The 15,120-nt window shown below is 37.7% G+C and overlaps 2 protein-coding genes across 12 annotated transcripts in view; both read left to right on the top strand.

Moving 5' to 3' along the window:
- foxp1 (forkhead box P1) overlaps positions 1-15,120 on the top strand; it is a 702,210-nt gene that overhangs the window by 79,912 nt on the left and 607,178 nt on the right. The gene's annotated exons all lie outside the window — the stretch shown is intronic.
- On the top strand, positions 7,363-15,119 carry LOC134295880 (uncharacterized). Its single transcript, XM_062969353.1, has 2 exons — positions 7,363-7,374; positions 10,902-15,119. Exons 1-2 carry the CDS (start codon positions 7,363-7,365, stop codon positions 12,429-12,431), a joined length of 1,542 nt encoding a protein of 513 aa, XP_062825423.1. The 3' UTR covers positions 12,432-15,119.

Below are 15,120 nucleotides of genomic sequence, written 5' to 3'. Positions count from 1 at the left end.
TACCTAGGCCGTGATCTGTTTTGTTGGCAATCGTGCCTCAAGCCCTCTCCTTCCACATCAGACAGGGGGAGCGGAACAAGGCACGTTGGTGCCCTGTCCCCATCAGATGGGGAAAGGGTGGTAACACACATTGCTGCATTGCCCTTTCCCGCATCAGATGGGGAAAAGGGCAAAAAAAGCAGACAGCTCCATTGGAGCTACCCAAAACACAACTCACCTTGTGTTGGTGGCAAGGAAGCATCTTGCGACACTTCCTTGCCACTTTGGGAGTCAGTGGGGTGGGGCCAAATCCTAGAAGTGGGGAAGGGGTCCAAAATGCCCCAGTGTGATAGGATGGGAAGTCTGTGGTATTATAGTAGATACTAATAGAATTCTCCTGATGTCTAATTAGGAACTCGGTTTCTGTTGTTATTGGAGAACTTCCAGTTGCTTTTTTAAAAATAGAAAGCTTACTAATTTTCCAGACCTCTCTCAACAATTTATGTTTTAGTTCAGTTACTCTAGAATTCCTAAAAACACTATTTTTTTTACTTTTCTTTTAGCATGCCAGGTAGACTTGACATGAACTTCAGTGTAAATCTGTTTTAATTGTAACTTATCTGGCAAGTAGATGGTGACTATTTTTTATCAAACACTATCACTTGATATGGATGGAAGAGAGAGGACTGTCAGTGAAAGGGAAGAATGAATAAAAATAATAAAGCTGTATTAACAGATATGTATTTACATGGGAATTTATTTCCTTTTATTTTAATTCTTACCCATTACTTAGAGTGGCTTCTGCAATTAAGGCCAACTGGAAAATACAGCATGATGAAATGGAAAAAGGTTCAATAGCTAGCAGAAGCATCATAGGAAAGAAAATATGCTTGGATAACAGTAGGACTTCAAGGTTTATGGCCTAAGACTCTGGGAGGGAGTGTCCCCAGTTTTGCTCTGGGTGTAATTTTCCCCTTCAAACACCTGGTATGGTTTGGTACTGGCCATATCAATGTACATTTTGGTAGTTGCTCCCGAAAGATACTGCTTTCCCAAGGAGTCATATTAGTGCCCTCTCTTCTTGCTGACACTCAATTGGCAATAGACTTCTTTTTACTTGGAAAAGTTCCATTGTATATCTCTGTGTTGATTTTTCTCCTTGACTGACAATTTATTCCAGATGAAAGGCCAGTTGATCATCCTGAAACTCTAAATGGCTTTTGATACAATTGGTCATGGAATCTTACTGGACCAATTCAGGGAAAATTCAGGGGAAAGTAAGTAGGAATAGGATGAGAGTGGGCCTGGTTCAGAAACCTCAACACCCGCAACAGAGGGAGAATGCCTATGATGTAGGATACCAGTATGTGGGGATAAATAAAACTAGGAATGTTCCAACATTGTATTTCATTGTAATGAAATTGCTCTTTTTCACACTTCTTTAAATTAAATACCTGTCTGATCATGGAAGCTAAGCAGAGTCAGCCTGGTTAGTTTTTAGATAAGAGTCCAGCAGTGACTGAAGGTCCTGAAGGCTATATTTTGGACGAAATAACAGGTAAAACCACTTCTTAGTATTCCTTACCTTAGAAAACTTTATGAAATTAATGGGGTTGCCACAGGCAACTCAAAGATACTGTATGCTCACACATAAATTTAAATCCTAATGAGAAACCCTTACATTTATATTTCTAATGTGATACATAGATTATCACTACAGGCAAGATATGTTATAGGAAAGTATACACATTCTTTCATACCTACCGTATATGTACATGATAAAAACATCGAGTCATAGTGGGACCTCAGCATAGCCTGCACTTACATTTGTGTTGGATTATTTTGAAAATATTTTAAATCGAATGTCGTGCTTTATTATGGAACTGACCTGCTTGTTATTTGTGATAGAGATACTTCTAATATTATATCAGTTTGCATTGTTCAACTTGCTACATAATATTTTTGACCAATTCTTCTGACAGTAAGATTCAATTTTTATACCACAATTGTAGTAATGTAGATACGAACAAATGTTAATTCTTTAATGATGCATATACAACTTGGATAGAAATATAATTTTGATTATCCAGCCAATTTTTAAAAAACTCTTGAAGCATAAAAAGAAGTGATCCAATTGAAATAGAATCTGAAACTGACCTCCATCAACAGTAATACAATGATGATAATTTTCTTTTTCTAAGGAAACTGATGTATTATTTGATTTGCTACTGCAGCCAGAGTATACTCTATGTAATACATGCAATATGAACAGCAGCATACTAAATATACAGCATTTGGCCTGACGGATATACATATTATTCTTTTTTTTTTTTTACTGGAGTCAGAGGTGGGCTGAAGTTTTGACTGTGTATTTTCAGTGTTGAGGAGAAATCAGCAGATCAGACGAATCAGAGAGAGGAACTTGTACGATTTGGAAGCTGCAAAGATAGAGTCAGATAAAGTTAGATTAAGAAAAGAAGGAACAGAGTTACTAGATTGCTATGTAAGCATGAGGCTAGAGTTCACTTGGGAATACATACAGTCCATGAGTTACAAACATCTGACTTACAAATAACTCATAGTTTAAAATAGGGGTGAAACTGCTGGACTCACTGTAGAAAATAATTAGCTCAGTGGACTAATGATCTGTCTTACTTTGTGGCAGCATTTGTCTTCAGCAGGAAACTTTTCATCCACTTTGAACTGGAGAATGATGGTATCAACCCTTTGTCTTAATATCAGTGTTTTCTGTGCATCGTATTCTGCTCTTAACCAGGTGTTTAAAATAATGATTTACTACTCTGTCCACACCCAGCGATCTGAGCATTTCAACTCAGGTGTATGATAGAATATGTAGATAATGATTAACAACTCAAAATCTTGTAACCAAAAGTATTCTTATCAGCAGCTTTTCAAAATCTCGCACTCGGCATGGAATGTGCCCATGGCAAAAACAATGCTCGACAAAGGCTGTTGCAGTCAGATTCCATACATATGAATTATGACAAGAAAGTTGACTGTTTTGTGGTTTGTTGTGTCTGGTTTAGTTCCTGCTTTTAAAGTTGTAGTTGCATTTGGTCATTTGAATCTTATTTTCCCAGTTTGACCAAACCAGCTGGATCCCTGTGCACTGCAGGGGAACATAAAACTTTCAGCTGAAGTGCTCACTTGATAAGAAGACTCCTATTACATCATGCACACTGTCTTGTGGGGTTACAATACTTTAGTGTACTCCATTTTATTTGATTGGGATACTGAACAAGGCAAGGAAACACATTAATGGAAAGAAGAACACACTTTGGGCACAATCCAGGTTGATTATATCAGTAGAAATCTCATCTTGACTTTAGTAAAAGGTATGGCACACCCAATATGTAGTAATTTTTTTATTAACTCCATGCGAGCTCAAGATTAGTAAGAAATAACCAAGGAATCAGAGCATTAATTCCAAAAGAATTGTTTCACTGCAGCAAGTAGGTGTGGTGCAAACTGCATGCCTCATCGTTCTCCAGTATCTTACGCCAGCTGGCTGAAATGTAAAATCCGGTTCTTTATACTGATATGCCAGGAGTGAGCCAACAGTATCCCTGATATTTGGGCCTCATTGTAAAGTAATACATAGATGTAGTTGCTGGTTCTCAACTAGAGTAGATTTACTGAATCAATGTCATTTGTAAGCATTGATTTACTGTTCATAAATTGATGCAATGGGTCTATTTTAGGTGAGACAAGCACTTGCAATCCTATAGTCAATAAGGGAATCAACTATATTGAACACAATGAGACTTACTGTAATTGTGAGTGGAACATAACATGATACCACGTTACTTGCTCTGTAAAAAGTAAAGTATTAATTTTTATAGCATTTTCAAGTGTTCAGAGTATTTCATGTATGTTGTGTAATAATCCTTTTAGTGAAGGTCAGTAATGACACTGAGGATTAATATTTCTTAAAACTGCCCAATGAGTTTATGTGATGAGTGAAATTTGAACCTGCTCTCAGTTTCTTAGCTGCTATGGTATAATATTTTTTTCCCTGGAAATGAGTATGAAAGCATAAGACCCAGCTAACGTGATATGAGAATATGCCCCCTTCACCTCCAATTTCTTATTCAAAGATGGTTAACCAATCAGTTTTTAATTCTTTTCAAGGGAAAGGTTATATAATTATTCCAACATTCCCATTTTCTACATCACCTTGATTTTTTTTTACTTAATTTGCTAAATGTGAAGGATAAATAATTTAGCCTGGTGAAGAATGATAAATCTGGGCATCAGAGGGGGAAGACACAGATGATAAATGGCTGGCATCCCACTCCAGCTACCTCAAGTAGCTGGACAAAAGCCTGGACAAAGCATAAAAAAGGATTCGGAAAAGATGTTCTCTCCAGTTATTTTGGATGCAGAATTTGTAACCCTATGGCTCTGACTGTTACCTCTGTTAACCAGCATGTTGAAAGTATATCTTGTTAACTTCCTCAGCATACATCTTGTTTGTACTGGCATCACTGGGAATCAAATGGGCGTCAGAGGTGCTCTTTGGATGACTTTCCTTGGAGATAAAGAAAACCACAGGGATGTGGCATGCCTGTGTCGTATTCTGGGAATGCTGAATGTTTGGGAGGTTAGCCTTTGGTGGCATTGCTGTTGTCATTGGTTCTAAAGAGCCTGACAAGTGAGTGAGACAAGCTCACAATATAGATTAAAAGGATAAGAAGCTGAAAACCTGCTACAAAAGGTTTTACTGTTAACAATAATAAAAAAGAAGGATCTTGACGAGATGAGCAAAATGTTTCTTCGCTGTAGATGTAATGTGTTTCTAAGTTCTGAAATGGCATTTACTTGTTTGGAAAGATATTTTGACTCAGATGAATATCTAGAGACCATTCTTGTACCACCAAACCAATTGGTTCACACATCTATTGACTGCCTATGTTCCAAAAGATGCTTTCAAATGACTATAATAATGTGTTTAGTTGGCACTATTAAAGTGATTCACAAATATGCTATTTAAATCTATAACTATTTTGGAGGAATAGGCTTTTTTCTTCTTTTTTGCAGGGTTGGGAAATACATAAGCTATCTCAGTCCTCAGTATTACAAAGATTTGAATGTCTGCAACTGGGAGGTTTAGTGGAGGGGCAATTGCCCCAATCTTTTGGAAGGTTATTTACTTGGGAAGGAAATCTAGAGTTCAGGAGTGTTTAAATATATGCTGAATAGAATATTTTTAATCCATATACCTTGAAAATAAAAAATAGTTTTCCAACAGTAAAGTTGATTGATATTAGGTTGCTTAGGATGTCACTTAATCAGACTTATCCGCCTACTATGCAGTGGACATAGTTATGATTAGAGTTTAAGAACTCATGAGTTGTTTTAAACTGCAGAGCTAGAAGGAAGAAAAATGGTGTTCATACAATAAAATTTTTAAAAAGATATATTCAGAAAAATCAAACAAAAATTGTAGGGAAAATAGCATGCAACAGCTGACAAATATATTGAACGAGTGTGTGTAAAGTTAATGGTAGTTATGTAATAGTATAGTCCTCCCTTTGGTGAAGAATTTTTTTAAATGCGCCATGTCTTGTTCCAGAGCTATATGTAGTTTCTGGCTTTTACAAAGGTTCTTTCAGTGCCAGAAAGCAACACAGGTTAATTCTGATGTGCAAACTTAGTAAATGATTCAATAGGTCAGGGGTCCTCAAACTTTTTAAGTGGAGGGCCGGTTCATGGCCTCTCAGGCTGTTGAGAGGCCAAATTATCATTTGAAAAAAATACAAACAAATTCCTAAGCACACTGCACATGTCTTATTTGTAGTACCAAAAAAAAAAAAAAAACCCCAACAACAACTATTTATTTATTTGCTACATTTATACCCCACCCTCTCTCACCCCGAAGGGGACTCAGAGCGGCTTACAAGTTGTATGTACATACAATATATAATATTATTGGCATAGCACAATGTTAGCATTATATATTACTATATTGTCCTATACCACTATACCGTAATATTTTTAGTAATATTACATTTAATATATAATATATAATTAATATTATTATATCGTATAATTATTAGTATTATATTGTATTACATTATACTATTAGTATCAATATTATATGTATACACAATATATTCAATTATTACCATAGCACAGTATTAGTAAATGAAAGAACAATATTTAAAAATAAAAACAACATAAACTTATCAGGATTTCAATGGGAAGTCTGGGCCTGCTTCTGGCCAATGAGATAGTCAAGTTAAGTAGGATTGTTGGTATTGTGTGCTTTCAAGTCATTTCAGTCTTTGGGCGAGGCGAAGTCTAAAACTTAAGAGCGGGGGCCAAGTAAATGACCTTGGAGGGCCGCATCCGGCCCCCGGGCCTTAGTTTGGGGACCCCTGCAGTAGGTGATAAAAAGCAAAGAAGCATTCCAGTCCCTTTGCTGATAGGATCCAGTAATCCTCTCCTACAGCCTTATCACATGGGACAAAAACAAGCATCATAAGAATCTTCTGTCCCAGTTCCCCTATAAAGCTCCACGCTTCCCATCAGATAACATAGAGGGACTTCTGGTGAGGCTTCGTGGGTGAACTGGGGTGGCAGAGTGGTGGGACACTGCTGCCATCAATTCGGAAGTCCCCCCCCCCCCCCCCCGTGTTCTGTAAAAAACAACGGGGCTTTGGCGAACTCAAGCCATGGGACAATGCTTTTCCATGTGGGATGGGGAAGAGTCAGCTGGTGGCTAGAGTGCCAGGATTGCCCCACTGCCGCCCCAGTTCAAATCAGGCTGGCAAATCATAATGCTGGACCTCATCAATGTAATGAGGTCCTTAGTGGTACTGGAGAACTGGACCCTCAAATTCTACTTGGATCATCCCGTAGCTGGCAATCAAATTCAGTTCCTATTGCTGAATATATGGGGGGGGGGGAGACCCATGAAGAATTAACTCCCAAAGTTCATATACAGACAGTCAACAAATTAGGTTTGTTTTTAAGTTAAGTGTGTGTATAATATATATGCATATGCATTGGCTAGCATAGGAAAGGGTTTGGTTTGCTGTCTGTGCTCCTATTCAGAAGCTTTCCCCTCACTTTCTATCCCTGTAATAATTGGATTTTGAAAAAAAAATGTCATGTTGTGGGAACCAAGGATTGGTGATAAAGCTTCAGTGAGGACACCTTTCCTGTATGATAACCATTTCAGGAGTGAATTTCCATTCTGGGGGTAGATTTTTCTCTCACATTCTGTTGTCTCACTCCCGTTCTTAACTATGAGTCATTTGTAAGTTGGATGTTTGCAACTTGGGGAATGCCTGTAGTACCAAGGAAAATCAATTTATGCAAGTACGACCCCTCTCCCTTGCCCATTAACTATGAGAAATGTCTCAGCAGGTAAGTAACATTGAAGAAATGCATTCCCCTAGTCCATTCCCAACATTTATATATTTTCCCAGTGTCAAACTGCAAAGCCAAATGCAAGATGTACTCAACTAGGTTCATCAATACAAATAAACCCTTTCATGTCATTGGACAAGATATCATGTTTGGCTGTGTTGCTAACAAGTACTCCAGAACCCATCTTCCGGCAGGAGAGGTCCAGGTATTTAGGCTGTTTTGCCCCTGTGCTTTTGGAAACCCATTCAGGTTTTAATAGGAAAAGGAAAAATAAGTAGATAACATTCTGAATACCGTGGAATCATTGTTTCAGCACTTTTCTGTTTTACCACTTAATGTTTATGAAGCTAATTTCTCCTTTTCAAGTTTTCGACACTAGGAATAAAATGTTGGCTAATAATAACAATAACATAAAAAGCAGAGTTGTAATCTGCATTAAAACCTGATACACTTATTTATAATTAATAGCTTTTTCTATTAGTCTGTTATCCAAAGTTTAAGTAGGCAAGAGATATCACATTTTAATGGCTTATTTTCTTCCATTTTTTGGTCTCTTTTGAGTGGCTATCTTGGAATCATTTACCTATCAGTTTTCTACTGAATGTGTTTCTCAGTGAAAATAATAGTGATGCAATTAACTCATGTTAAGCATGAAATGCTGATATCAGAAAAACAGATTGTACTTTAAAAGGTTTATGGAATTTCCAGTATTAGCTGTTCTAGGCCAGTTTCACACTTATTGGGAACAGTTATCCCTTAGGCAATATGCTGCGTAGGTTTTGATTTGATAACCTTTGGCACTCACCCTTGATAACCGTGGATTGATTAGCAACGGCTGGTTGAATACGGACTTTGAGTTTGTCAGAGGGCAGGTATTTATAGGCATTATCAAATTGGTCATGTTCAGCCATGTTTATTTCAGAGGTAACCAAACTGAGCATGTGTTACATTAACCTGTAAAGTATTTACCAGCTGTGTTTTTGGGAAAACTGGTCTGCACCCAATTATTATTTCCAACTAGCTGTGCCCGGCCACACGTTGCTGTGGCGAAGTCTGGTGGTATGGGAAATAAAGTATTGAGGAATTGGTGGTAGTTAAGGTAAAGGGTAAAGGTTTTCCCCTGACATTAAATCCAGTCATGTCTGACTCTGGGGGTTGATGCTGGGGATTTCTAAGCCGAAGAGCTGGCATTGTCCGTAGACTCCTCCAAGGTCATGTGGCCGGCATGACTGCATGGAGCGCCGTTACCTTCCTGCCGGAGCAGTACCTATTCATCTACTCCCATTTGCATATTTTCAAACTTCTGGGTTGGCAGAAGCTGGGGCTAACAGTGGGGGCTCTCTCAGCTCCCCCAATTCAAACCTGTGGCCTTTTGGTCCAGATGTTCAGCAGCTCAGCACTTTAACATGCTGCACAATCAGGGGATATTATTTCCTAAAGTTTGTGAATATACAATATTTCTGATTTTTTTTGTCTGTTGGAGGCAAGTATGAATGCTGCAATTAGGGAAAATGATTAGCATGTAATGGCCTTGCAGCTTTAAAGCCTGGCTGTTTCCTCCCTGAGTGAATCTTTTGTTGGGAGGTGTTAGCTGGCCCTGATTGTTTCCTGCCTGGAATTCCCTTGTTTTCAGAGTGGTGTTGTTTGCAATATTTTATGTGCTTCTAATGTCTGTGGCCCTCAGAAAACGGAGGATTTGCCAGACTTTGGTGATGGGAATGCTTTGTTGGGAAGTTTTAGCTGGCCCTGATTGTTTCCTGTGTGGAATTCCCCTGTTTTCAGAGTGTTGTTCTTTATTTAGTGTTCTGATTTTAGAGATTGTATTGTTCTGTTTTATTATACCACAGTAATTTTTATATATTCAGATTTTAGTGTTTTTGAATACTTGGAGCCAGATTGTATTCATTTTCACAGTTCACAGCAAAACAACAACAACAACAACAACAATAATAATAATAATAATAGTAATGATAGTAATAATAATGACTTTGGTAATACACACTGCTTCACTTCCTTCTCAGCTTCCTTTCTGGAAGAATAATTTCTTGGGAGATGTTAGCTGGCCCTGATTGTTTCCTTTGTGGAATTTCCGATTTCCCTGCTTTCAGAGAGTTGTTCTTTATTTACTGTCCTGGTTTTAGAGATTATATTGTTCTGTATTATTCTATCACAGTGATTATTTCATATCACAGTAGAATCTCACTTATGCAACATTCGCTTATCCAATGTTCTGGATTATCCAACGCTGTCTGCCTTTTAGTAGTCAATGTTTTTGTAGTCAGTGTTTTAAATTCATTGTGATATTTTGGTGGTAAATTTGTAAATACAGTACAGTAGAGTCTCACTTATCCAACATAAACGGGCCGGCAGAACGTTGGATAAGCGAATATGTTGGATAATAAGGAGACATTAAGAAAAAGCCTATTAAACATCAAAATAGGTTATGATTTTACAAATTAAGCACCAAAACATCATGTTATACAACAAATTTGACAGAAAAAGTAGTTCAATACGCAGTAATGTTATGTTGTAATTACTGCATTTACAAAATTAGCACCAAAATATCACGTTATATTGAAAACATTGACTACAAAAATGTGTTGGATAATCCAGAACATTGGATAAGCGAGTGTTGGATAAGTGAGACTCTACTGTAATTACTACATAGCATTACTGCGCATGGAACTACTTTTTCTGTCAAATTTGTTGTATAACATGATGTTTTGGTGCTTAATTTGTATAATGATGACCTAATTTGATGTTTAATCGGCTTTTCCTGAATCCCTTTTTATTATCCAACATATTCACTTATCCAACGTTCTGCCGGACTGTTTATGTTGGATAAGTGAGACTCTACTGTATATTGATAATGTTATATTATCTGCTTAGAACTGGATTATATGAGGCTCCTTCTACACAGCTGGATAAAATGCACACTGAAGTGGATTATATGGCAGTGTGGAGTCAAGATAATCCAGTTCAAAGCAGATAATATAAGATTCTAAATGGGTTATATAGCTGTGTGGAAGGGCCTTGAGTCTACACTGCCATATAATCCAGTTAAAACCTGATAATCTATGGAAGAGGCCTAAAAGTGAGGTCTAACTGTGCCTGTCCCCTGGGCTGAGTAGGTGGCTAGGAGACCAAGTGGTAGCCTTCAAACTGGCAGCAATTGGATAAAAACTATTATTCCTCTCCCTGTAATTAGGACTTGATTTTTCTTTTCTTTTTGTTGTATCAACCTAGAGCCGTGGATGATGGGTTGTGTTGTCAAATTTCGAGGTTTGGGGGCCTGTAGTTTTGTTGTTTTGTCCGCTGCCCTGATGCCATCACTCTTTTATATATAGAGATAGGAGTCACTTTGATTTCTGCATTTGGGGAAAAGTTGGGGTAGAAATAAATTGAATGGTTGATCAAGAAATCAATGGAACTGAGGCAGATGTTGACTTACCATGTTAATTAGTCTGATGATTGCATTACATAGGCAAAACTTTGTTCACTGTTGTCTTGATTGCTTCTGAAAGTTGTATCTGAGAACCTCACAATGCCAAGTTTTGAATTTTGAACCCAAAATCCACAAGGACTCCATCCCACTCAGACCCATTGTAAGTGCCATTGGATCGCCGACTTACAACCTGGCAAAATTTCTGGCTACACAGCTACAAACCCACATTGGGCTCACTGCACATTATATCAAGGACTCTACACACTTTATAGAAAAGATCAGCAACCTCAATCTAAGCACCAAGGACATCCTGATCAGCTTTGATGTGGTGTCCCTTTTTACCAAAGTCCCAGTAGCTGACACCCTCACACTAATCAAACAAAACTTCCCAGAAGACATCACAGCCCTGTTTCACCATTGCCTCACCACTAGCTACTTTCAGTGGGACACTGGATTCTATGAACAGAAGGATGGAGTGGCCATGGGGAGCCCTCTCAGCCCAGTAGTAGCAAATTTCTATATGGAATACTTTGAAAAACAGGCCCTAGAAACAGCACCAAAAAAGCCAACTGTTTGGTTCAGATACATAGATGACACCTTCACAATTTGGAGCCATGGAGAGGAAGAACTCAGCAAGTTCCTGGACCATCTTAACAGCATCCACCCAAACATCCAATTCACCATGGAAAAAGAAAAGGAAGGAAAACTGCCATTTCTAGATGTTCTGGTCATCCGCAAACCCAATCAACAATTGGGCCACACAGTTTACAGAAAACCTACACACACAGATAGATACCTTCATAAAAATTCCAACCATCACCCAAGTCAAAAAAGGAGCACAATCAAAGCCCTGACAGACCGTGCACAAAGAATCTGCGAACCTCACCTCCTCCAAGGTGAACTCAACCACCTAAACTGGGCTCTACAGGCCAATGGATACTCAACCACAGACATCAGAAGAGCTGCAAGGCCAAGAACAAGCCATGAGAGTCAAGACAAAGATCCACCCAGAGGAAAGGTGTTCTTACCATACATCAAGGGAACCACTGACCGCATAGGGAAGCTGATGAAGAAGCACAACCTACAAACTATCTACAGACCCACGAAGAAAATCCAACAAATGCTACGGTCAGTGAAGGACAAGAGGGATCCTCTCTCTTCTGCAGGAGTCTACCGGATACCATGCAGCTGTGGACAAGTCTACATAGGGACCACCAAACGCAGCGCCCAAACAAGAGTCAAAGAACATGAAAGGCACTGCAGACTAATTCAACCAGAGAAATCAGCCATAGCAGAGCATTTGATGAACCAGCCTGGACACAGAATACTATTTGAGAACACAAAAATGCTGGACCATTCTAACAACTATCATGTCAGACTACACAGAGAAGCCATTGAAATCCACAAGCATGTGGACAACTTCAACAGAAAGGAAGAAACCATGAAAATGAACAAAATCTGGCTACCAGTATTAAAAAACTCAAAAATCAGAACAGTAAATAAAAAGCAATACTCTGAAAACAGAGGATTTCCAGACATGAATCAACCAAGGGCAGTTAACGACTCTAAACAAAGGATGCCCCAGAGGCAGGAAGAAGACAGCAGATAAGCTTTTCAATGCTAATTAAAGTGATTAACTACACAACATTCACAATGACCTCTCTCACCCTAGACTTTCCACAGATATATATTAACCTCTTTGCTTAGTTTTCTCCATACCTCACAACCTCTGAGGATGCCTGCCATAGATGTGGGCGAAACGTCAGGAGAGAATGCTTCTGGAACATGGCCACACAGCCCGAAAGACATACAACAACCCAGTTTTGAATTTGTTTTTCATTATGTATACAATGCTCTGTAGCAACTTCCACATGGATTTCATGTAATGCTTCGGATTATTCCTCTTCTTAGGGTTCAGCTACACTATAGAATTAATGCAGTTTGACATCACTTATAACTGCCATGGCTCAATGCTATAGAATAATGAGAATTGTAGTTTGATGAGTCACCAGCACACTTTAGTAGTTCTGGAAAAACTACAACTCTTATTATTCCATATCATTGAGCCATGGCAGTTAAAGTGCATGAATGGTGCAAGCACAACCTCATAATACACATCAATACAGATTTCTTCAGAGTAGTACAGTTCCTATTACTTCCCAACTCAGATATTGGCCCTTCAATGTAATACTCCCATGTAGGAGTATTACAAGAAGTGTGGATGTTTTCCTATCCTGCCTTTGTCGAATACTATATTTACATGGTGATAATAGAAATCATCTTGCTCATCTTTGTAGAAAGTTGTAGAACCTGTTTGATAAAACATTTGGAGCACAAGAGTATCATGAGGTTTTAGGTTTACTTAAATTTCTAAACTATTGTTTTAAAACTCTTTTCAAGTTATTCCAGTGGGACTAAGTTTGTGCTATAAATAAGAGCTGTTTGACAGTGAAATGTGCTGGCTTTGAGTGTGGTGGAGTTTCCTTCTTTGGAGGTTTTAAAAATAGAGGCTGGATGGCCATTGATCGGGAGTGCTTTGATTGTGTATTCCTCCATGGTCGAGGATTGAACTGGATGGCCCTTGGGGTTTCTTCCAACTCCATGATTCTTGGAAATCATTGTTTCAGATTACTGTAAGCAACAAGGTACTAGGACTCAGATTATATTCCTTATCAGGCACTCAATGCTTTAAAAAAAACCAATATTCATGTTTGTTTATGTACAGGCAGTGCCACTAATGGGCACTGACTAAAATTAATTTGCATATGCATATGGTTTAATGCAGGCTTGACTTTTATAAAAGGAGCAGGTGCAAAAAGTTGTACTGTAGTGTTTTGTTTTGTTGCCTGATGGTAGGACTGTTTTGTAAACAACCTATGCATAGACCTCGGGGAACTGCCAGCTGCTCTGTTCAGGTTCCCTGTAGACATTTTGACAAAGTGGGGATTGTTGAAAATAGAAAGTAAACAAGAAAATAAGTTATATTTGATCATCTTCTAACATGTTTGAAAACACGTTGTTTTTGAGGACTGATTCCCAGACATGCACTTAAATCTGATTTGAGATTCCACCTGCTCCATGTAGTTGACTGTTGTTTTAAACAAACTTTCAGAGTTGACAAGAAGGATTATATTTATCAAGTAGATTGGCATACTTTTTGAATGTTAAATCAGAATTGTGCCCTCTTTTGCCCAATGATATAAAAGCTAGCAATACTTTATTTCAAGTCATTTTGAGAACATAATGTCTAATTTCTTTTCTACTTGTTTTTATTTTAACAAATGCATGCTCAATACCCATCCTCTTAAAGCTGCAAGCTGATTTTGGAATGGAGAGGCATTGTTTTATGCTCATAGAGAAAATTGCCTTTTAGTCCCACCTGCTGTTTACACCTCTTCATGACAAAATTCTATTGATAACACATTAAAGTGATCACTTTTCCTATGGATAGGAAAGAAATATAGTGTTACTATGATTTATTTATACTTGCTAGTATATTTTTAAGAGAAAGCATCAAGGTTAGTGTAACTGGTGTGCTGGTTTATAATATATAATAGGTTTACATTTATTTTAGCTTTTAAAAAGTACTGTTTTAAAGTTTTAAAGCTGATTGTTATTTAAGGCCTTTTAAATTGTATTACAGAATGATTTAATATTAGCCACTTGTGGTCACAAATTGGAGAAAAATGGGATAAAAATAAAATAAATACATACATAAAATAATACAGACCCGAATCAGTGTTTTGTTGGTTAAATACTTGCTTTTGGAGCACTTTAAAATAAATTGTTATGTGCATTCTTTTCTTCAAAGGTTTAGTGAGCCAACATTTTTTTCAGTATATGGTTCAGTGTACACAAATTTTGTTTCATACATAAAATGGTTAAAACATTGTATAATATTATGTTTAGACTATGTGTATAGAATGAATATGAAACATCATTGAATTTTATATTTAGACTTAGGTTACATCTCCAGAATATCTCATTATCTGAAATCCAAAACACCTCTGATCCCAAACATTTCTGATAAGGAATATTCATTGTGTATTGGATTCCATCCAGACTTTGCTTCCATGAAAATCATTGCTTGGCCTTTTCATATTGGCTTCTGTGGGCGCTAAATGTGACCAATTTATTCTGGACCCAGCCTATTGACAGGGTGAGTGATTTTGAAGACATTTAAAATACTAGTTCTGTTTATAATAATACTACAATAATTATTTTGCCTTGTCTTTGGGAACTATTAGCTTCTTATGAAGGAAACCAATCCATGAAACACTTTGACCTAGAAGTTTTTC

This window comes from Anolis carolinensis, chromosome 2 (assembly GCF_035594765.1).
Source record: "Anolis carolinensis isolate JA03-04 chromosome 2, rAnoCar3.1.pri, whole genome shotgun sequence".
Classification (NCBI taxonomy): Eukaryota; Metazoa; Chordata; class Lepidosauria; order Squamata; family Dactyloidae; genus Anolis; species Anolis carolinensis.
Note: the sequence above shows the minus strand (reverse complement) of the source record. Positions and strands in the feature narration are given on the sequence as shown.